This window comes from Panthera uncia (genome assembly GCF_023721935.1).
Source record: "Panthera uncia isolate 11264 chromosome C1 unlocalized genomic scaffold, Puncia_PCG_1.0 HiC_scaffold_4, whole genome shotgun sequence".
Lineage (NCBI taxonomy): Eukaryota > Metazoa > Chordata > Mammalia > Carnivora > Felidae > Panthera > Panthera uncia.
The window spans coordinates 50,912,137-50,936,204 of NW_026057585.1; the positions used below are offsets into that span (position 1 = coordinate 50,912,137).

The following is a 24,068-nucleotide window of genomic DNA, read 5'->3' on the forward strand; positions in this document are numbered from 1 at the left end:
CGTGGGGTATGGTAGGAGAGAAGAGAAAAAAAGATCTGCTTTTAATAGGTCAGAACTAACCACAAAATAATTGGGCCTATAGTCTAATCTAATCATGCTTTTGTTTATTCACTTTCATATAAAAGTCTCTTACGAATGCATTTGAGCACAATATATAATAATAATAATAATAATACTATTATAACATACATTGTGAGAAACTTTTGAAAAAAATAAAATGTCCACCTGAAATAATGCAGTGTTCATAGACATACAAACCCATCGGTCATGCACGTTTGTGCCATTTCTTTAACTAGTGAGTTACAATGCTGAACTGAAAGCATGAAATATATTTTACACACGGAGACTGAAGTCAGTATGAGGCCTAACAAGTGTTATCGGAAGCTTCACATTTGCATAATTTACTACATCAGTTCACATTATAAAATTCACATTGTTTTATTGTGTTTTTTTGTAATTAATGGGAACATGACATTCCTGCTTAATGGCAGGCAAGAGGCTTTCAAAGTCAGTAGTTTGGGAACACTCAGAAGAACCACCTGCGAGCAAATGTAGTGTTACTGCTTAAACCAAAGCCACAATTATAGTAGAACCCAGTTATAACCCAATTCATGCATACACAGATTTGGATAGAACATGGGTGAAAACTACATCCCATTGCCCCCTACCCCTATCAAACTATACAAAAGTAAAAGCTCAGTATAAACCATTTAGTATCTAATGTGAGAATCCTGTTTCCAAAACTGGTTCACAAAGGGGTTGTGCAGTATTAGCAACTCAGATGGGGAAGAGGGCAGACCTTCTGAATAAAAGCCCACGAATGTCCTCACTGGGGAAGGGGTCGTATGTCTCTCTTAAGCGATGTCCAGGTTATATAATACACAATACAAAAACGTGACAAGAAAAGTCGCAACTCTTAGGCAGAGTTTTCTACACAAATGTAACACCACCATTGGCAGGCAATGTTAGATATATAAATTAATAACTTACAAAACATTACATTATATACATTAAGTAATAAATATACTGTTATAAACAGAAATGGAGGTGTTAGCGCAGAAGGCAGTGCAAGAGAAAGACGGCAGCATCCAATTGAAAACAGGGTAACTGGGTGGAGACTGATGGGGGGAGGGGATAGGATGGGGACCGTGCAGCACCCAGCGGCCCAGGGGTTCAGGACACAACACAGTGCGCTGCCTAACGGAGCTGAATTTTACACAGACTGTTACTGTGAACAACACAATTACCCTTTCCTACCTCTTAGTTTGCTCACTTTATTCTGTTTGCAGCACAAGAAGTGAAGTTCTAAGAGGAGAAAAAATACTGCTGTAAGCAGGCAAACAGAGGTAAGTTATACGGGCAACCGTCAAGCTGAATGGGACAATAAGGGAAGGAAGTAGAATGTGGTTAGAAGCGTGTCCTTTCTATTTGCAAAAGTAACTGTAGGAAAGTGAAAGATATTGCCCAAGAAAGAAGGAAGACCATTTGCTTTCCTTTTTTTTTTTTTTTTTCCCAGAAAGAGTCAAAAAAGTTTATGTCCACTTTGAACGCTTATCTGTGTAGAAGTTGATACTAAACCTTAGGTATTCAACAGGCATTTTAAAGACGTGAAAATGTTTTACAAAAAAGGCACACAGGTTGGCAGACAAGGGGACAGGTGAGCAGATTTATAAATGAAGTTATTAATCAGTCAGTTCAGTCACTAGAGGGGACAGATTCCCAAAACTTAGTGCAGAAAAATCTCTCAGTTTTGTGTCTTCTATTTTCAAGCCATTTACTCAGGATCTGATCTTGGCCTCCAGTACCAGATAAAGCTTCAGCTCTCCACTAAGCTTGCAGGCAAGGCAAGTCAGCCGTGGAATTTTCTGAACTACTATCTGCTTCATGGTCTCGCGTTCTGGCTCCAAACTCAAGTAACTGGAAAGGCCACATGGCCCTTGTCCCGTGCAGGCCCAGGCCCCCGTGATGGGCTGGCCCTACCATACAGCTGGCATGCTTGTCAAAGGTGGAATGTTCATCTCCACACGGAGAAGGCAATTATGTGTCGATAGGGGACTTGTCTTCTGTCACAATGTCTACATCAGTCCCTCCTAGTGAATCCCTATGTTCAGGATCGATCACGCAAAGTGTCTTTGTGCTGCTGAAATAGTCGTGACCCTCTCCCTCTTTTTCAGGGCCTTCGGAATCCTCCTCTTCAAGGGTCAGTTCAAACTGAAACTTCTCCATCAGACCCTGACAGTCTCTGTTCTGCTCGTCCAGTGGTGGGGAGGGACTCTGCGGTATCATGCTCTGATACCAGTTTCTATTATCTTCTAACGTATCCAGAATGTCCTGGGCATCAGGCTGCACCAGATCTGCCCAGGTCTCCCAGAGTGGATGGACAATGTAGTCAATGAAACCAACCTGGAAGAAAACAAAGTTACACCCCAGTTATTGTGATGGACTCTTGAAAACCTAACAAACTATCCTGGTTTCTAGGTAAAGAAAGAGCCACAACAACCCAAGGGGGATCAATAATAATGGATTCTGTATTTCAGTATATACTACATGATACACCCTCCCCTGGATCTAATATCCAAGTTATGGCTCTTAAGTCCACAGAGGAAGTACTGTTACCCGCAGTTTACAAAGGAGGAAACTAACACTCATTGAGATGAAATATCTTGTCAGAGATCACAGAGCCTGGAGGAGCTGGAACTTAGCTTAAGCAGTGGAGCTGGAACTTAGGCCCAGTTTTGTCTGATCCCAGAGCCTGTGTTTGTCTCACTATAACTGACTACTTTTCCTTTCACGTGTGCCAGATAAGAAGTCTGGATGTAACCCTGACTGGGAATGACTTTGTCACTACTTGGATTCTGTGAGTCATTCCACAAAGAAGGAAGCTCCAGGTCTAATGAGTTCTGACTCGACATTCTTTTCCTGATAAATTTAAAATATGCCGCTATTCCAAAAGGAAGGGGAGACAGCCCCTGACTGCTCTGAAATTTCTCAGAGTGGAAGGCTCTTGTTTGTAGATGAGTATGGTAAAACATCTGAAGATACTTCAAGACCCTAAACAAACAAAGATCCCCTCTGTGGACATGTCTGCAATTGTCTTAGATCCCACAGGGTATAGTCACTTCCATCAGGAGAAAGGAGGGAAAATAAAAACAATTAAGCAGTTCCTTTGCTAGTGTTCCTGTGAATAAATATGAGGCTATGGCTCTGTTATGGTTTACACAGGGGCTATGCATCCTGCATGAGCTGGCTCAGTGGCCTTATGCTGACCTCTCCATTGTCGGACAAACAGGAAACACTGGGGGTGGGGGCAGGTTGTGAGAAAGAATAGGCACAAGTTGAATGAGGGAATGGAATTCCCCTGTCCTGGTCTGGGGAACTGGAGAGATGCTGGGTCCAGATTCCGAGGTAAATGAGCAAGAGCAACTTCTACGTGCCCATGGGACATGATATAGCTATCTTTCCACACTATTGGAAACCTTTCCTTTAACAGCATTCTGTTTTTTGGCAAATCATCTCATAGATCAAAGTTCCTATGTGACTCTTTTGTATCTATATGTACCTATTATTTATATCTATCAACTTTTATCTATCTATCTATCTATCTATCTATCTACCTATCTATCTATCATTATCTATCATCTATCTATCGACCTATCTATCTCCTCCTCCTCCCTGGTGCTTCCCTAATCTTAACATAACTCACACCAAAGTTGGGACATCTCTGATCTGCATTAGTTACGTGAACTTGTGTGCAGATGATTCAGTTATTTCTCTTGCTTCCACTCACTCCCTTTTCCTCCCTTTTACTTCATTATGTGTATTTAATGAATTTTAGAGACTATTTTCAAGGTGTTTTCCAGGGACCTGAAAAAATAAGCTCAAGGCAATGGAGAAAATGGAATCAGCTAAATGCAGTGCGGTCATTTCCTTTCTTCATTTGTTTTGCTTCTGCTAAATGATTGCCACTTTTTTTGAAAGCTAGCCTCTAGCCACTTATTTCCTAGGCCCTGGGTCGGAGAGAGCTCTACAAATCCCAAGAGCACCTAGTCAAGGGCTTTATTGCCAGACTACTCAGACAATGCTTGCTAGAGCTCATCTGCGGGAAACACCAGAGTGAGCCTTGATGTCATGGCAACAGGGAGACCTGTCTACAGTGATGGAGAGTAAAGAGTTCTGGGCGGAGGGTAGCTGGGTCACTAAAGAGCTGGTGAAATGAGCCAGGGGACAGCTTCTCCACCTGATACACTGGGAAAATAGCTGCTCTATCTCACAAAGCTGTTTGGAGGTTCAAATAGGACCACGTAGGGGGAAATGTGTAGAAAATCACATAGAACACCATAAAAATATAAAACACCACTGTTGATAATAAACAAGCATTATTCTAGTTAATTAACTCATTATTCTAATTAAGGCTTTAGGGGATTTGAGTTGGCCCTGATAAGTTAATATTATCGTGCATTTTTAGAGTATATTAGCCTTTTAGAGCATGTTAAACTCATTTGACTGGGTTTCTTTAAGAAACAGCAAAATAATAATTACAAGGGAACTCTGCATCGATATTACAAGTATGTGTAAATTGGGGGGTGGCAGATAGTGGGGAAAGAGGATACACACTAACAAAAAGCCCTCCTAATGTTTTTGTGATAAAGACCTTGAATAGCCTATAGACCCATTCTCAAACATGACTACCTTGCTCAGGTCATTTGTTGCTCTGAAAAACACAACATTTCAGCAGGTCCTGAAGCCTTTGTGGGGATATCGATACTTCTGGTGCTATACACTCTGCAGCTAGAGGTATCTGAGGCATTTCTGCATCCTCTAGACTCCAGCATATTGTCCCTACTCCTCAGCACATAGGGAATCTGTAGCTCTGGACACGATCAGAAGATGTCATCATGTTCTCAGATGTGGAGAAGCAACCTTGGAAGGGGACACAGGACAGGGCGTCGACTGTGAGGTAGAAGAGGTGTGTAGAATGAAATCCACACTTGACAGTGCACTTGATTATGGAGGGGCAGCAGACCCAGGGTGGGGGAAGCAAGGATGAAGGGTAGAGCTCTTAGATAAGGACAGGGGCAAGAGAAATCTGGAGAGATGGGTGTGGGGAGGTAGTAGCTCTGAGTAGCTCTGAGTTCAGGTCATAGACAACTCCCTAAACTGCTTGAGGATACACAGATCACACTTTGACGGGTTTCTGAGGACTGCTTTGTTTCCACCCTGTGAAACTGAGTATAATGGAGAAGGCAAATGAGTCACGAGTAAAATGGAACTAAATGGGTAGTTGCTTCCTTATAGCTTCAGGAATTTGATAGAACCTTCCAGTTCTACAACCTGCAGAGCTCACAGAAACTTCGAAAATTGCATATTAGATACCTGGGATTTTTCCACAGAAGCTGTGTGCTTATCACACATTGGGCTGATCTCCATTCCCCTCTCCCGCTCTTTGTCTCCCTGCTGGAAGAACTCCTCCATGATGCGGTCTGTCCACTGCCGATATAATTCCAAGGACTTGGTGGGGTTGCTTAGGTCTGCACAGTGTACCATGTTGCGAAGGACCTGAAATCATCAAGTTTTAGAAATCCCAGAAAATCAGGTGTAAATACTACCAGAACATCTCGTTCCTCTTGTACGAGCACACTTGGTACCCAACCCAAGAACACTGTAGTTGCCTTATAATTGTGGTGAGTACACCAAAAAAGCAGTCCTACAATGGTGCTGGCCAGACTTGGTTATTTACCATCACAGGAGTCCCGAAAGGGAAAATGTGTGTCTTCTCAGACTGATAGTCATTGAATGTAAAAACTGGAAGGGACATTAGAGGTCAAATGCTGCCATCATTTCCCTTCCCCAGTTTGGAAAAAATGCGAAGAATTACTCAAAAGTAGATGTCTTCATATTTTCCACTTGTGGAAAGAGACCAGCTGATGGCAGTTTGTATAATCAAAACAGACCTAACAATCTTCAAGTCAATGGGATTTATATCCAAACACGAGCTTTTGGGCCCAGCAGTCACGTATCCCCTATTACAAATGAATTTTACCATTTATTTTTAGAACTAAGAAATTCAATAAATAGCGTTATGTTTTTCTTCATAAATTAGAGGATACGCTTGAATGTCCATTTTCCTTGTTCTTAAAGTAAGTCCAAGTTGCAATAATAACCAGATATGCGACTAACTGAACGGACGTTTGGTTTCATTTTTTAATTGTTCAATTTAGTTTGGTTTGGCTTTGTGTTAAATCAAAGGCTTTCATCAAATACCTGTATACGATCCGTGTAGTTGTCCAGGAGAAGAACACCTGAACTTGTAACTTTCTTTGTTTCCACCATTGTTTTCAGGTCTGCCAGCAGGCTCATATGTTTGGACATATCAGTTGCTAACACCTAGGGTAGAAATAAAATGAAACTCTCAATAAACTCAGTTCATGGAAGAGAATGGAGTTTCTTGTCCTTGGCAGGGAAAAGTAAGTGAGGGATGTAGAAAGGAAGTCTTACCATGTCGATAACCATTTTCCTGAGTGTCTGGCGTTGCTTCTTGGTGAGATTCTGGAAGATATCACAGTGTTCTTCTTGCAGCAGTTTGAAACCCACGGCAAGGTGATGGTTTTCCAACACAGATTCATCATTATACATCAAAGCAAGTTCTGAATCTAATAAACAAGGAAAAAGGATGACTTAAGAACAAAGGGGTATAATTCCAATGTTGGCATTACTTCAGCGTGAAATCAGATTTAGTTCTCTCCAAGTGTTAGGAACCAAGATTCACATGTCATTTCTCATCAGAGACACAGTTTCCTCCTCCAAAAGGTAGTAGCCTATTCCCAAGCAAATCATGCTTGTCATAGATATTGGTGCATAAGCTTTCTCTTTGACTAAAATTCACGGTATTTTAAAATTCTTTTTCTCCTTCTTCACTCCAGATGAAGAATTCAACATTAGGTAAGGGCATATTTTTATCTCAGTTTGTAGTTTCCTTTATGTCTTCACACACTTTTTTGCTTTGGAAAAGAATAAACTGAATGCTACTAAACTTTATCAAATGCATTAGGATTTTCAAACTATCTCACTTTCTTGTAGGTTCCGCAGTTCTGTCAATTGTGAGTTTTTGATTTTCAAAGATGTTAATAGTGTGAGTGTGGAATTTTGTTTTATCCAAATAACTTAGCTTTTTTGGAACTTTCTACAAACATGGTAACAAAACATTAATAATTTTCAAGAACAATTTTGATGTCAGATTTTCTGTCCTCTGGCCCTATATCTCAGAAATGGCAAGATCTGCATACCTAAACTATAGCTTCCAGCCTGCCTTTCATGCAGAAGAGTCATAGACATCTTTCATTAGGCAGAGACATGGTCTGCACTGGAGAATATGGTCAACAAATTCTGAAAGGAACATTTTCTCTTAATAAATAATAATAGCCAAGTGATGGCAATAGGTTCCTAATTGCAGATGTGGTCACTCATATACCATTGCTTTAACTGTGTGCTTTGCCTGACAGTCTCAGAATGGACGGTAGGACATATGAGGTCATTTTAGCATTTCTGCCCTGTTCACCCTGTGATCAATCCCAGATCTGCAAACTGGTTTTGTGGGCTCTAGTGTTGTAGGTGGCTGTAACAGAAATACCACTTTTCTGTGTGAAGCTAACTGGCCCGTATATGGTTTGATTTGTGACACCACATTATGTCAGCTGATACAATCCAGCAGCCAGGTAGTTGCCCAAAGTTTATATTCTTTCAGTAGAAAAACAAGGTTAAATAAAGAATCTACCCTACACCTAGATTATACAGATATTCTGATAAAGTAGGACAGAGACTCTTACATAGTAAGTAGCTCAAACATTCCTATAAAACCATCAACACTTGATGTTAATTATGACCACAACTAGATAACCAATATTCTCAGAAGAAAAAGTACTTGCATTTTTAGCATTTAGAAAGAGTGCACTAGCTGAGAAAATTCATGGATTTTATTTTTTAGGATTTATTTATTTATTTTGAGAGAGGGTTCAAGCATGAGCAGGGGAGGGGCAGAGAGAGAGGGAGAGAGAATCCCAAGCAGGCACGGCACTGTCAGCACAGAGCCCTACATGGGGCTCGATCTCATGAACCGTGAGATCATGACCTGAGCTGAAATCAAGAGTTGGACACTTAACTGACCAATCCACCCAAGTGCCCCAAATTCATGGATTTTCACTGCCATGGATACTAAGTATTTTCAGCATGACAAAAGCACTGAGTACAGCTTGAGGTCCTAAGGCTGGACCAGCCTTAAATGTCACTGGGGTAATCTTCACTACTACAAACCAAGCATTCCAGTGCTTCCTTTTAGTTTTATTTCTGTTTAGAGGTTCCCATGCTCAGACACAATATTTGGGCCTGCTTCCTCAGTAGAGAGGGACGCTAGTGGGTCACCATATTCTATGTGAGAGCCCTGCATAACACTGAAAATCATTATCACATTATCCCCAAGCCTTTCCTTGTCCTTACTGAATAATTCCACATCTGTTACTCTTTCCTCACATATTATATTTTCCAAATGTTGAGTACTTTTTATGGCTCCCCTCTGACCCTTTCCAAGTTCTCCACGCAGCTCAAATATCGTGTTGCCGGACTGGACACAGTACCCAGGAAAGGTCTGACTGGCTTGAGTGGAATGGAGGATCACCTCATTATTACCCTTATTGTCATCCATAATGAAAACATTAGGGGGAAAAATGAAGCAATGAATCATACAATCATCTCAAGTGACTGTTCTAGTAGTGAACTCACTTGTGTTGATGAGAAACTGGTTGGAGACTCCAGGGTGATCAACATCATGGATAGCAGCTGCAAAAATGGCGGCCAGAATTTCCAAATCTGTGAAGACAGCCTGCAGAGCGAAACGAGCACATTTAACTCCGTATCCCATTGGCCTGTATCCTGCTTATTCAGCTTCATATTAAAGTATGCATTTCACTCTTGCTGGGAGAAGGACTGTCTGCTGATTTATGTAATGTCTCAATACATTAAATAAATGTAGATTCTATCCATCATCATGTGAAAGGAAAAATGGCTGAAGCCCATACCCACATCAAGCCTGTAGGAAGGCCTTAGCACCATGCTTCAGATGGGGTCTGATGTTTGTTTCTTGGATAAGTGGTAGGGCAGAATGGCGCTTATGTAACACAAGCACACAGAAGTCAAAGAAGCAAGTCAGACTGGCTCTGCTCTGACATATACCAACCTTCATATTTTTAGGCTCAGTAACTTACAGAAGAAAGGCTAAATTCTAAGCTCATAAGATTGGCAATAAGTTATTTCCCAAAGCTAAATTTGTAGTGAGATCAGATGCTTTCATATATTCACTCATTCTTCCATCCGTTCCTTCAATTCTTATCCAGTAATTGTTTACTACGGGCAAGATCTGAGAACATTTTAAGAAGTAAAACTGAATGCCCCACTGCTCTACTTCTTCTTGCCATGTTTTGAAGCCTCCTCTGCCCTGGCTTGTACACAATAATTTAAACCTACTATTTGTGTAGGTATATATTCCTTCTGCCTAAATGGTCTTTCTCTGGCTGAAATCTCTTTCCTCATCCTCTGTGATTACTTAAATCTTCTGATCCTACAAATGCCAGCTCAGCTTCCACCTCTTCCATGAAGACTAATTGCTCAAAGACCCACTGAGCTCTTCCTTCTCTAAACATGTGTGGTCCCTGTGGTCAATTTCTGGCTACACAATAGATATCCTATCAATAACAGTGGGTAGTTGATAAACGTGTTGGCCCACTCTATAATCCTTATACAGAACATAAAAATAATACTGTTTCTCTCCTTTAGGGGATAAAACAATCTTAGCTCTATGTCACTTCCCCAAGTTTTCTTGGATTTCTTTTCTCAGGAAATATGGAACCCAAGCAATAGACTTGTAGTCAGTTTCATCTTTCTTTACCTTCCAAACCGAATCTGTCAAGGTAGGTAGGGCTGGACAGGGGTTGGCAAGTCCCTCCTGCATTGAGCCTGCACAGTTTAGAGGTATCTGACTACCACTGCTGTTTGTCAAGGAAGATCATGGTCTGCTGGGCACATTGCTGCTAATGTTGGGGGTATGAAAATGCATTAATCTACGAAGAAAGGAGCCACAGCCACTGTCTAGCAAGATGTCTAGCAAAAGGGAACACTGGTACTCTATGCTTCAGCATTATTAAATCCTTACTTCTAGATATTCAGTTACTTTTTCTTCAAAAAGCTCATAGAATTGCCTTTATGAATTCTTAGGAGGATAAGTCTGTGGATGCTTATACCTAACAGGAACAATGTAGGACATTTTATATTATATTTCTGTGTTATCTCTCACAGTGCTTGGGATGGTGTGGGCAATTCAGATCAGTACATGCATGTTGGGGATATACTACATACTAGATGATGAACTGGACACTTATCAGATACCGGAGATACAATAAAAAATAAAGCACCCTGTTAATTGCTTAACAATTAAATAATTTTTCAGTTGTGAGAGATGTAAAGAGAGGGTTACGCTGATATTGGGAAGCAGAGTAGAAATGCCTTTCGTTGTTATTAGTAACCCAATTAATAGATGTTATACATAATAAAGAACCAGTTCAAGCAGGTGCAATTATTTCTGTAAATATATTACATGTTGGATAGCTTGTATTTTAAAGAGGATGGGCAGTTATGCAAAACAGATCACAACTACTCACATCTAATGCTGGCGTAGAAAGAAGAACATGGGTTGACTGGGCTACATCAGCAGCATGTAGGCTGTTATGATACGCCACATCAGAATGGTAATGGTCTTCTAAAGTCATCATGTAGGTTACAAATGTATCAGATGAGATTTTGAATGTCTTTAGGAGGTCTCTTTCCTATGTAGTAAAATGGATTAGAAAATAAATAAGTGGATGTCCAAAAATGAAGAAAAGTCAAAGTAAACTGGGATGGAAAAAAAAATCATTAAGAGCCATCTAATTGAATAAGCAATACTCTCTCCTTTTTACTCACCTGGAATATGGCATACATGATGCATGTGAGGGGCCTATTGTGTGAATATCCAGCCACATTGAAGATGTTAAGGCCCCATTTGTTCAGATCTTCCAGCTCCTATGATCAAAATTAGAGGAATTTAGGAATAAGTACAGTTTTATCAGCATATGTCATTATTTTTATTTAGTTTTTGGACAATGGTTGGCTAAGTCTTTAGAGTGTCTATTTAGAGTATTCTATTTGCATGAAGATTTGAAGATGGAATGGCCTAGGAGGTTGGGTGCCCTCTACATTTTAGTTACATGTTTCTGTATATTTTTTCAGAAAAAGGAGAGTGTGTGTCTAATTTACAGATTTAGTTGTTGACCTGTATTTGCCACATCAGTCCTCAACCAAGCTGTATTCAGAGGTAGCTGCAAGTGGCTAGAAGTCCCTCTGGCTCCATTTCCCTATCTCTCTTCTTCACTGATCACTGGCCCATTAGTAACAGCTAAAAAACGATCTCAGGGGGGGCGCCTGGGTGGCGCAGTCGGTTAAGCGTCCGACTTCAGCCAGGTCACGATCTCGCGGTCTGTGAGTTCGAGCCCCGCGTCAGGCTCTGGGCTGATGGCTCGGAGCCTGGAGCCTGTTTCTGATTCTGTGTCTCCCTCTCTCTCTGCCCCTTCCCTGCTCATGCTCTGTCTCTCTCTGTCTCAAAAAAAAAAAAAAAAAAAAAAAAAAAAAAAAAAACAACGATCTCAGGGGAACTGCTTTGCCCTTTGGTTAGTATCACAAAGGGCTAGGTACGGGAGAGTCAGCTGCTAGAATGTGCAGAAGTTAACCCGACTTTAATGTAAAAGGTCATGAAAAACGCCAACCGCGGATTATTCCATCTTAGAGCTCTTGGGCTACACATAGACCTGGGAGAAACATTATTCAGTCCTGTGTTGTGGGATTATTCCAAGATTATGATTAAAGGAGTAATTTATTCCATTCTGAATTCTTGCCCGGAATAAGGGATCCAGGCTCTCCCCCGGGGCTTGCCCCAGTGTGAGATCAACCTTGCTGTAATGGTATCTCTCAGAAAGTCTCACTGAATGTCTGTTTGCTCACAGCAAGGTCATCGCCTAGTGTCACAAGGCCAAGATGAGCTTGGGGTCACCTTAGGCGCCCCACTGGGGGACGGGTGAATTCTTTCTGTGCCTTCCTCCACAGTGGGGTTTGGGCTCTTAGTCAGTGCTATCAATCTTTCTCATTTCTTCTCTGGCTCTGCCAATCAGTGCAGATTCTTCAACTAGTCCTTGGCATATAGTCCTGGATCTGTGTCCTCTGGGACAATTCAATCCTGTCTGCGGCCTCCCTATGGATTCTCCCTGTGTGTCTTCGGTAGGATTCTCATTCATGAGGAACTTCCATTTACAAATCCAGCTCAGAATTAAAAAAATAAAAGGTCCTTTGTTGTAGAAAAAGGGTCTTGAATTAGGTGCCCAGCAATGGACAAAGAGGCCACACCGGCCTTCTTATCGTCCAATTTAATAACAAAGCCAACATGATCACTGCTGTTTTCTAGTAGATAGTTTTGGGCAGCCGCCTGCTGGAGAGCAGAGAACTACATACACCCCCAGCTCATGCATACCTTGGCCAGATGATCTTCATTTTCTGTGTTGACTCCAAAGCGTGAGATGCTTGTATTGTTTAAGCTTGAACTGTGCATCAGTTTTTTCACTCCGCTTATCTGCGTCATGAGCTGTTGCTTTTTCTTTTTCTCTCTGTCCTTCTGGGTGGGTGATGGAATCTCCACATCATTCTGCTTGTCTGCAACAAAGGGAGACAGTTTTCAGCCCACGTGTGCCAATGAGAACCCACTACAATATGCAAAATAACTTCTAATGTCCTGTAATGGATTTTACATCTTATAAAGGACTGCCATACATTATCTCACTTGATCTCCAGGACAATCCGTCAGGTGGATGGGGAAAATAGAATTTTTTGCTCCATTTTATTGCTAAGAAAACTGAGGCCTAGAGGAGCTAAATAAATTGAGCAGTGGCGGAGGCAGGACTCAATCCCATACCTTCTATTTGTAGTGTAATTTAGAATTATACTTCTATATTTTCAAGGGAGGTCATCAGTATTTATATGTCAATTTTTTAAGTAAATAACTTACATGTTTGTATAATAGAAAAGGTTCATGCAGCCAAACTCAGGTGCATAAAAACTTTATGTTCTGCTCATTTGATTATATTTGTATTAATTTTTTTAATTTAAAAAACCCACACAACTTTAACTGGATATGACATCATTTCAGCGTAGATGAGCAGTATATAAGTGAGGTAAACAAATGGTTTGTAATCTTCAAATAAATATGTTAAACATTGGCTTATTACACCACCATTTGAGGTTTAGAGGAAAACTATATCAGTTTTACTTCATGCTTTATTTGTATTCATTCTACTAATTAATAATAAACAATGCCTCTCGTTTATAACAGACATTAGATTTATTAAAATATTTATGCTTGTTAAATATTTATGCTGACCTCATTTAATCATTAAAAAAAATTCTGCTACAACAAGGTAATAGCAGAGGAAGGATTAGTGATGAAAACATCTACCTTCCTATAGAGGTTCTTTCCTCTATTTCATGCTATTAAAAGTATCAGCAACCGAATATTCCATTTCACTTCACAGGGGCCTTTATCCTGAGTACTTCCAAAAAATGCACAAATTCTTTCAGGCCACAGGGATGCTTGTGTGTGCACTGAGGCAGTAATTTATTAAATTGCTTCAACAGCTACTTCATTGAACTAAATGACACCCTGTGGCTGAAAGAGTTAATGCAGCTTTCCCAAGGTCCTGCATCCATCTCTGCTTGTTACAGTAAAAATGAGGACAAAGACAACTTCTCTATTTGAAAATGACATGGTTCCAGATGGCATGCTGGGACCCAGACTATTTGCTTTCAACTCTTGCAAGATGATGGCATAGTCACATGTTTTCCCCAGAGACCTCTGCCTGCTTCCAGGGCCCCGTGGACAACTCATCAAAGCAAAGCAAGCACAGGGAGACAGAAGCAGTGCCATGGACGCATCAACACCGGGAGCAGAGGTATTCTCTGTCCCTAGTGTCCCCTTATTATCTTCAGATGCCAGAAGCTCCTAGACTCATCTGTCCATGACTTTTGCCTAGGCAAGAATTTTAGTGGTCATTTCAGTTGGTTTAGGGGTTTCCAACCTGGTTCAGCATCAGAAGCACCCAGGGAACTTTAGAAAAATATGAGCCCCACCCAGTCCTACTGAATTAGTATTTTTAAAAAGGCTTCCTAAGTGACACTGACGATCAGAGCCAGGTTTGGGAACCAATAATAATCCCACACCCTCACTTTTCAGATGAAGTCAGCAATCTGCCCAAGCTCAAAGGGCAATTTATTCAACAGATATTTATTTTGCAATTACTCAGTTCCAGACGCAGTGACTTAATAGCATACATGGAACCCAGGCCCTGAGGTTCCTGTTACAAATTTCTTTCTGGTCTCACAATCTCTGGCAAAAAACCCACTATATATCATATTATTCTTGACATTACTTTTCTCTCTGTCACTTCACTCCTAATAATTACTACTTCTTGCTAGAACGAAAGGCCACAATAGCCCGTGCCTTTCCCGACGACAGTGCTTTGCCATTCCTCATGTCTGATTAAAGAGACTGTTAGATTCCCCTATGCTGCTGCAGATGTAAAAAGCTCTAGTGGGACCGGCAGCTTTCCCCTGTGTTAACTAAAGATTCCTTGCAGCAGCCAGTAATTGAGCTGAACCACTACTGTGTCTGGAACATTACAATAAAGAAGAAAGTCATTATTCACAGATAGCACCAACTTGACACTAATGGGTGTTTCCCTGTACAGGCACTGGGACAACTGACAGGCTTCCCTATTCCTATTCTGAATTCCTCTGTTAAAAGCTTAGCCGGTGTAATGTAGAAATAACCTGAAACACAGACTTAAAGAATCGCCATAAACACAGTGAATTTACACTTACAGAACAGTTAGAATACAGTGGAGAAATAGTGGATAAGCACAAAACAAATAAAAAAAAACAACAGATGCAAAAAATGGTCATGTCAAAACTCTGCTAATGGCATAACTGGAGGTGTTTTTCTTATTAGAGCACAGCATTTAATCATGCAAAATTTCTAAATTCTTTTCCTTGCATCGTTGAAATTCCATGTTCTACTCTTTGAGACACAGTAGGGGATTTAAAAGAATGACTTTTCTCTGTTTGTAAAAATATTTACTAAATTATAATATCATATCTAGATATCTTGCTTTACCTACGCTTCCTCCCTGTAGTTCCTGTCTCACTTCCTCTCACTTCTCCAAGCAACCTGGAGCTCATGATCCTATAAGCATCAGTAAGTGCCTGGTTGGAAAATGGACTTTTGCTGCCTTCCAACTCCTCCATCTAGACACCATCCTTTAGATGGAAACAGCACAAGTTTCACAGATCACTGGAGTAAGGGATCCCCTCCTTCCCAGATGATGCATTTTAACGTTCAATGACTCTTACTGTAATAATGCTCTTTAATTTTCACTTAAAGCGCTAAGGTCTTCTCATATTTTGCTAAGATGGTTGCCGTGCTCTGATAAGACCCTCTTATATTACTGGGAACTGTTAATAAACATATTTTATTTTTTAGGTCCAACAATCTTGATTCCTACAGACTGTTCTCCAAAAGAATATACCTATTATGTAAATGCCCTTAAACGTGACGGTCTGAGTTCCTAACAGCCTTCTTTCCTAGTTAAAGAAGTGACAGGGTATTTAGGTCTGGGAGTCAAGAGGGCAAAGCCTTAGCTCTGGCTCAGGAACAGAATAGCCAGGTCATCTTGACTAGGTTCCTTTGCCCTTCTGAGCCTGCTTTCTCTCTAGTAAAATGGGGGAATTGGACGACAAGGCCATGAGGGTCCTTTGCGGATCTGACAGTTTACAAAGAAAGATGCATTCATGCTTCTTCTCCAGGGACATTCACCCACAAGACAGGATTCAGAGTTCCATGTCTTGCATTTGCAGTTTGGAAGCAAGTCTGGTTTGTTTGTTTGCTTTTCAGGATTGTCAAATTGCAAGCCTACAGTCTATTACAGAGAATCCAGACTGCCAGGTATGTCTTAACAGAACTGAAAGACTCAGTCTGTAGCACAGTCCTAGAATGGTAGAGTTGGAAGGGATCTGGATGCCATCTATTCCAGTGCTCCCATTGTAAGATGAGGCAAATAATGTATCTTTGTTTATATGACTGATTTTTTTTCCCTATATTTTCCCAAGAATATTTAAAATTTTAATCTGTCTGGTCTGTTTGATCAGGTCTACTTTGCACACACACACACACACACACACACACACACACACACACACACCTTCCTAAGGCTGAGTCTATAAGAATTGAGATTCTAACACCTTCCCCAACAACTTGTTCTTGATAATTTAATTTTTTGGACTAATGAGAAGCAAAAATTGCTTTTCCTCAACAGATGTGCCAAATAGCAAATGAAATATTCAAGAGAGAGTTGACCTTTGCCTGTTCTTGAGACACACAATGTTGATCCTGAGAGCTCATCTTTAATATCTTATCAGCTTTCTCACTTAATAGCCTACGATGATAAGAAAGATTAGTATGCTGAACAATTCTTGCCTTCCTTGGCAAGCTGATGGTGAAAGGGACTACAAGTGTAAGACAGCTGCCTCTGCACAGTCTCGGATGACAAAGGGCTCATGCCACCTTATTCCAGTCCTTAGAGTCTCTTCTGAGAAGACAGATAAGCCCTGGCATTCTATTTTTTTTTAAGTTTTTTAATGTTTATTTATTTTTGAGAGAGAGGGAGACAGAGACAGAGCGTGAGCGGGGGAGGGACAGAGAGAGAGGGAGACACAGACACAGAATCCGAAGCAGGCTGCAGCCTCTGAGCTGTCAGCACAGAGACAGACCGACACAGGGCTCGAACTCACAAACCATGAGATCATGACTTGAGCTGAAGTCGGATGCTTAACCAACTGAGCCACCCAGGCACCCCAGCTTTGGCATTTTAAAATGCAATGTTTATGAGCACAAAAATGAGTTCTTGCACTAATCAAGATTTTCTTCTTCTCTCCCATAGTCATTAACCTGGAGAATGTACGACTGTAACTGGGTGTTGCACAGAGCAGAGCACATTTGAAATGGACAGTGGAGGATGACTGTCTTCAAAGGAATGAAGGGGGTTAATGCATAAGAAAAGGATCAGTATATAGCACTTTGTGTTCAGTTAGATGCTAGGTCTCCTTGGAGCTGGGATATATGAAAATTCTTCTCCTTTGTTCCTTGACCAAAGTGTTGTAACCGCAGCTGGAGAGAACCAGGTGCCGAAGGCACCCACATACTGGAAACAGTTGGAAAAGCACTTGTTAATCGTGCCTCTGCCCGTCCGCTGCAGAGCACTGCCCTGAGCTCTGCACTGGGCTGATCAGAGATTGATTGGCTGACAGCAGAAACTGCTCTGGCATTAGAGAAACAGGACTGAGTTGTTTTTTTTTTTTAAATAAAACCAGAAGAGGTGTGTGTTTCCATAAGGCCCCAAAGCAAATGTTCATGGATTTAATGATGTGTAGCTATGCCAAAAAGAAGGGAGGTGTGATGTTCAGCTGTAAGAATGGGTCATTTCCCTGCATAGTGGAGTTCGGTAAAGGAGCATAATTCAGCAGTATTTGAAAGTCAACAGAATCAGAATCTAGATGCTACCCATTTACCTTGAAGGACAGATTCACCTATCCCACATATCTTTATTAAAGAAAAAAGTAATCCAAATACGGTCACTATATCACCATACAATAGAATGGCTTTAAACATGAGCTCAGAAATCCCTAGTATCACACAGGATGCCTGACAGTAGTTGAGGATCTTTGATGCAAATCTTTTCTGTCAGTGTCATGAGTTAAATACCAGCAATGTGACAACAGAACACAATAGATCAAAACATCAGATTGGGAAGATAAGGATGCAGCTTGCAGAAAGCCAAATCTTTCAGAGATGTGAACATTCTTTTCTTTCCATTTATCTTTATGAAATAACTCAGCAAAGCAATAGTCAAATTATTTCCAAAGCTTATTCCTCTGGGCCAAATCACCACACAGTTATTCTCCAACCACATCTCTTACAAACCACCTAAGAGGAAATCTTTTGCTCAAAGCCCACTTATTGGCAGAATTTAAAGAATACCATGTCAAAAGAGCCAATAGGGTGGCCCCTCAGATTTAGATGACTGAACACCTGCCCCCACCCCACCTTTCAGATGTCTTGGCCATGATGGAAGGGGGTGGGTGGATAAGGGGTGACCTGAGGTTCAAAGAAATACAATTAGCCTATAATAACCTTCTGTCTTTGATGGGTATTTTCAATCTTTTCTTCTGTTTGTAACATCTTTCTGCTAGTTTTTTTTAACCTTAAATGTTGTCCTTAGTTCTTACTGAAAATGGCTTTTTCTGTAACTTCACCCCATTCCAGACTCACACAGGGATGTCACTGATGGGTTGCAGAGATTAATACTGAAAAATCTCAATTACGAAACAGGTTTCCCAGTTAATATCTTACCTAAGAAAGTATTTGAAATGTATTCAGAAACCTGGTTCCCTGATCGGCTCATCTCTGAGAGGTGTGTCAGCTCCCGGTTCAGCATTCTCTTGAACTGTGTGAAGAAGAAAAATGTGTTAACCACCTAAAAAAATAGCAAATGATCACTTCAGATATTTTCAACTTTACTAAGAACCAAGAGATTGGAGGAGCAGGTATCATTAAATAAATGATACTGTTTCTGCAAAGTACAAAGCCTCCTTAATGTGAAATCATTCCAATGTCACCTTAGGGAAAAGAGGTTTTCTTAAGATTTGTTAGAATTAACATCTGATTTCTTTTGAAGACGCAAACGTAGGAAAAGGGATTTTAATAGAAGTCATGATAATTTCACTTGAAAATGTAACAACTTTTAAAATATATTTATTGGAAATTAACTCGAAAATACCATGTGAGAGGAGATATATGTAAAAAGTTTAGGAGAAAACTGAGGAAAAAAAGATGCATCCTTTACAAATAGAGCTGCATAAAGAGAATAGCATTAAAATACAGCACAGTCTATTTACATACAATGTAATATAACATGCTATTATTTTACACTAAGCAGCCTCAGTGGGCTCAGTGACAACACAAATGAAATCATTACAGATGTTTGCTACTTCACAGAAAGCGTACAGATGTAAATGTTTCACATTCTATCAAAGACACATAACAGAATCAAATTAACCCACCTTGATGTAACCCCAAGATACAGATAACAAATAGTTTGCCTCAGGCATTTTGGAAAGCTCTCCTCGCCACAATCCACAAATCCCTTGGAAAGAATTCACTGTTCTGAGAGAGCAGTCCCGAGAAAGGATGGGGAAAGCCTTGCAGGTTCAGTGGTAAAATAATCAAAGCTTATAAAAGACAAAGTCTCCAAAATTTAGGGCATTTCCTAATCCAAACAAAGCCCATCTTCACACTCCATTCTTACAAGAAGCCTACGCTCCCTGCTTCTTTCCTGGCAGAGAGAGTAATGAAATCAGGAATTGCACGAAGGAGCAAGAGCCTGTCTAAATGTATTCAGCTGGCTGGTTTGCAGCCCTTATGAATTATGAATAGTCCTGGTGGCCGAAGGGGTTTCCACTCTAGATTAGTCCTGCTCAGCTGAACTCTGCAAGGAAGGAGCAATTCTTCTTTCCTGTGGGGTTGCCAGACTGGGAAACACAGCCATCTTTTAAAAAGGAGAAGATTAAAATGGAGGAAGCCCCATGAATATTTAAGTAAATCCGAAGTCCCTACCCTCCCCCATTTCAACTAGGTGTTCTTAACCCTCTCTCCACTGCAGAGACCGCCCTCTCTGCACTCAGCCACTCTAACGTTTTCAAAGTGATGGTGCATTGGATTCATTTACTTCCTAAACATTTTTTAAAAACTGAGAACAGGTTAGAACTGTGGCTGTCTTCAGACTAGGCTTTCAGAACACAAGTACTTTTTTAAAAGCTAGCTTTTTGGAGGATTTTTTGCACACCAACAGTGTGTGCCGATGCATTCAGCCTTCTTTCACAATCAAACAGGAATACAATTCACGCACTTCATTTAAAAAATCATTTGCAGAATGCCATTTTCTCCACTGCATCAGCTCACTAATATGCATATTAGATTGCATTCGACAAATGAATTAAACACATTTCACCTTTTCAATCTAGGATCTGGAATGTGTTAGGAAACGTAAGCTATCATTTGCTGCAGGCATGGTGAATTTTTTTGGGTTATGAATGACTATGCTGTTTTGGTATTTTAGTGTTAAACATCTTCTAATTCATGTTAGAAATATCTAGGAGTTAAATTAATTTTCATTTCATTCTAGCAATCTAGGACATGTTGAGAAAGTCATTCCCTTCCTGTAGACTCTCTCAATCTCTCTCTCTCCCTCCCTCCCTCCCTTCCTCCTCCGCCCCCTTTCCCGTGTCAGCATTAGACAGCACAGGCTAGAGGAAAGTCTAAGACCAGAGCCCTAATGCAGTGAGCTTCCTAGGCCCATCCCACCCCCCTTCTTCTCCCTCCTCTCTGTTACCCCACCCTTGGACTCCCAGAAGTTCAAGTACAGCATGTTAAAGCAATAGCAAAGCACCATGGCAACAGCCCCCACACGCAATTGGCTCTCTTTCCTGTGAGGCATTCTCCTTTCAAATGAGCATCCTGCACCAACAATGGCTTCACTTCAAGCATCCAAGCCCCTGTCATGCCACTGCCTGTGCCCAGGAGACCCAGCCTTTCTAGCTGAAGGCAACGCAGCTTAGCATTGTTGCCTCCCGGCCCACCGCACTCCGCTTTGTCCTCAAAGAGGTTCTGGGGAGCCCTGCTTGCGTATGTGTGTTTTCCCACGATACAATATGTTAGTAACAATAACCAGGGATCCCTGGGTCAATGGTCTCAGCCAGTGTATTTTAGCTACTGAACCTCTATGCAGTTTTGAACGCCAGGTGAATTGTGTAAGTTCTAAGCTATTTATTTTTTTAAGACATACCTACTTGGTCATGATGGCCTCTCATTTTTACTTCTCAAAAGTCAGGCACTTACACTAAAGACTTAGAAGCTGGAAAAGGCAGGATTCTATGCTCTGATTAAGCAGCTAAGTTCTGGCAAAGGAGGAAACTTAACTTGAAGCACTGTAAAAATATCTTGAAAAAAAGCACATAGACAGATGATTCCTTTAACTATATCTCTGCATAAGACTTAGCCAAATGTAACATTCAAACACCCCATCCTCATTTTGGTTCCTTTGGCCTGTGAAATACTTAGGAAGATTTTAGACTCAATCACATTTGTACTAGATCAAACAAAACCATTTTATCATGTATTAGATAAATATTTATTGAACATCTAAAACATACCAGGCAAAGCATTAAAGATAGAGCAGTAAAAAAAAAAAAAAAAAAAAAAAAAGGGAGGGGGAAACCCCTTTTAATGCTTTTAATGAACTTCTATCCTAGTAGAAATAGTCAGATGAAGTAAGGCATGTGAGTTAACCACAACAGTTAACAGTCTGGACAGAGAGGGGCTGGTTCTTTATTAGTCATATTGGCTCCTTAGCTCAGAATATAGAAGCAGGTAGAAATTCAATAATAAAAGTCTCAGAAGGGAAAAACTTTTCTCCTTCCTCTCTTTCTTTGACCTTCCATTGCCACAAAATCCTGTTGGGATATACTGCCATTCAGGCTCAGTGTGGGGGCAGGGAAGTGCCTCTCAGCTACAGGGCTGAGAATAAGCCAAACTCCTCACCTTTCCTGTATTGCTTAGGGAAGGAGTAAGCTACAGAAGAAGTGAGAGATGAATATCACCTCCCTCCTTCTCATGCTTACAGATGGCCAATGCCACCAAAAACAAAGTCGTCCTGAGGTAACCATAAAACACATTAACTCGATGAAGTACGCAAATGGAGGTCACGCCGGGTCAGAAGCTGACCCAGTCCTAAAATGTTGCTTAGCAACAACCTGTGGTTTTCCTCCTCCATAAGGGAGGGCCCAACCACACTGACTAAGGCGATCATCGCTCTCATCAAAAAGCATTTATGACGAGCCCACTTATGTTGGGCTCTGTATAAACTAAGAAAGGCAGACCTGGCCTTCAAGGAGCAGACAGGGCTATCTTTTACATTCTAATAAGGTAGAGGACAATTAGAATGGTTTGTGCTGGCCTGTGTGATGAAACACACCAAGGAGTAGAGCGGGATATGAACTGTGCTTGAGATACGCAGGCCGAGGAGACAGCTGGAGAATTTGGCTTAGTTGGGTTTTCAGGGTCAGACTCCCATATGAAGGCTATTTCTGTTGAGCCAGAGACAGCCACAATGTAGTACACAAATCCTTTCATTCTTAGCTCTCTTAACAGTCCTGTGAAGTCACTTCACCTCTCATACATAAAATGAAAATGATGCATGGTTTTCGGCCCTCAGCCTTTCAGTCCGAACCTGTCATGATTCTACGATAAGTTCTGTGGCAGCCTCCCACAGTCTGGACACAATACTTACCAGCAACTGATATTTCCCAGAAAATAAAACTCTCTCAACACTACTGAGAAAAACAACCCAAATTGGAAATGCTTCAGTCTGTAAGAATAAGTCACCAGCAACAGAAAAGAAGCATTTCTCATGCCTCCAGTTTGATACTCTAACACTCTTGGAATCTCCCTGTCTACTTAGCGAGTTGTGTGTTCCGCCCAGATAGGAAGGTAAAACAGCTATACTGAGTGAAACTGTGTCCCAAGCAGTTACAGGATTGAAAGGGAATGGACATTATTTACTTTGTCAAATGCAGTAGAGAAATCCACAAACAGGAGTGCACTATGTCAAAGATAAATGTGTCTTTACTACCTAATGTACACAGATCCTATTTTTCTGTTAAGAATCTGCCTTCACAAGAAAACCCTGTTAAAGCCTACCTAGAAATAATGTCCCCAGAGGAAATGGCTAGAGCCCCTTTTGAGCACAGACAAGCAGTTTGTGAATGGACCCTTAGTAACACAAATTCCTCCAAGGCCTCCTAAAGCTTACGCCCAACACTAGATTTGTGAACACCGCTAGAAATTGCAATTATTTTTTGAAAATGGAAAAAGATATTATTCTCTGTAAGTGATTTAATCTTGCTTGCCTAGGATATATCTTCTTTATAAAATCAAAGGTGAATGTTTTCAAATAGGCTACCTTTCAGAGTGGGAAGTTATTTAAAATACATAATAGCAAAGGCTGAAATTCAATTACACTTGATAGGAACATTTTGTTTTATGAGTTTAATTTTTGATTTCACTTCAATGCTACATACAGAGGTTATTTTCTACTGAGCCATTTTTTTTTTTTTTGTGGAATGATGGAACATTTGATCACTTTTCTATATTTTTCACGAGTGTTCTGGTTTGAGCTTTGTGCAGAGATCCACAGGCAACCTAGGAGCTCTCTTGGTAAAGAGTTTTTAGTTACACTAATTGCACAGGAGGCTTAATGTAGAAGGATCTCAGAGATTCACCCCAGTTCTAAAACTTGGTGGTTTTATGTTTGTAAGACATAAATTCGGAAGAGTAAGAACACCAGGGGCTAGTATCAAGCACATGGAAGAGCTACTTTTAAGACTAATCTGGGCTTGCCAGGGGGGGTGGGGGTGACCTGAGTTTCACTGAGGAGTGAATCTTTAGTGATCCAATCTATCTTCAGCCTATCAAAAACTAGGTAAACAGGCACCTTCCTCTTATTGATAACCTCACGCTGAAGTCGGAAGGTGAAAACTGTGTGGATTAAAAAAAAAAAAAGAAAAAAAAAAGAGCCAAAGAGAGGAAGACTGCTCCAGCAGTTCCCCTGTGGGTGGCCGTCTACGCAGGAGCCCATCTGTGAGACAGGCGCCTTATTGTGTGGGACCTTCCTGTTTTTGCAGTATGAAACAACTACCAAAGTCATTAAAGTCACAATGACTTTATTAGGGACTAAATTTTGACTCACATTTTACACTCTGTTAGTCACAACTTAATCAGA

The 24,068-nt window shown here is 40.8% G+C and overlaps 1 protein-coding gene across 2 annotated transcripts in view; it reads right to left on the reverse strand.

Moving 5' to 3' along the window:
- Positions 1–1,653: 1,653 nt before the first annotated feature.
- Positions 1,654–24,068, reverse strand: part of PDE4B (phosphodiesterase 4B) — a 528,481-nt gene continuing 506,066 nt past the window's right edge. For both annotated transcript variants that reach the window (XM_049618514.1, XM_049618515.1), the window contains 9 exons: positions 18,584–18,677; positions 12,602–12,780; positions 11,005–11,103; positions 10,704–10,868; positions 8,773–8,872; positions 6,496–6,650; positions 6,262–6,384; positions 5,374–5,556; positions 1,654–2,403 (listed from right to left, as the gene is read on the reverse strand). In XM_049618514.1, coding sequence (XP_049474471.1) covers positions 2,038–2,403; positions 5,374–5,556; positions 6,262–6,384; positions 6,496–6,650; positions 8,773–8,872; positions 10,704–10,868; positions 11,005–11,103; positions 12,602–12,780; positions 18,584–18,677 — 1,464 coding nt within the window. In that variant the 3' untranslated portion in view covers positions 1,654–2,037. The remainder of the gene's footprint in view (positions 2,404–5,373; positions 5,557–6,261; positions 6,385–6,495; positions 6,651–8,772; positions 8,873–10,703; positions 10,869–11,004; positions 11,104–12,601; positions 12,781–18,583; positions 18,678–24,068) is intronic.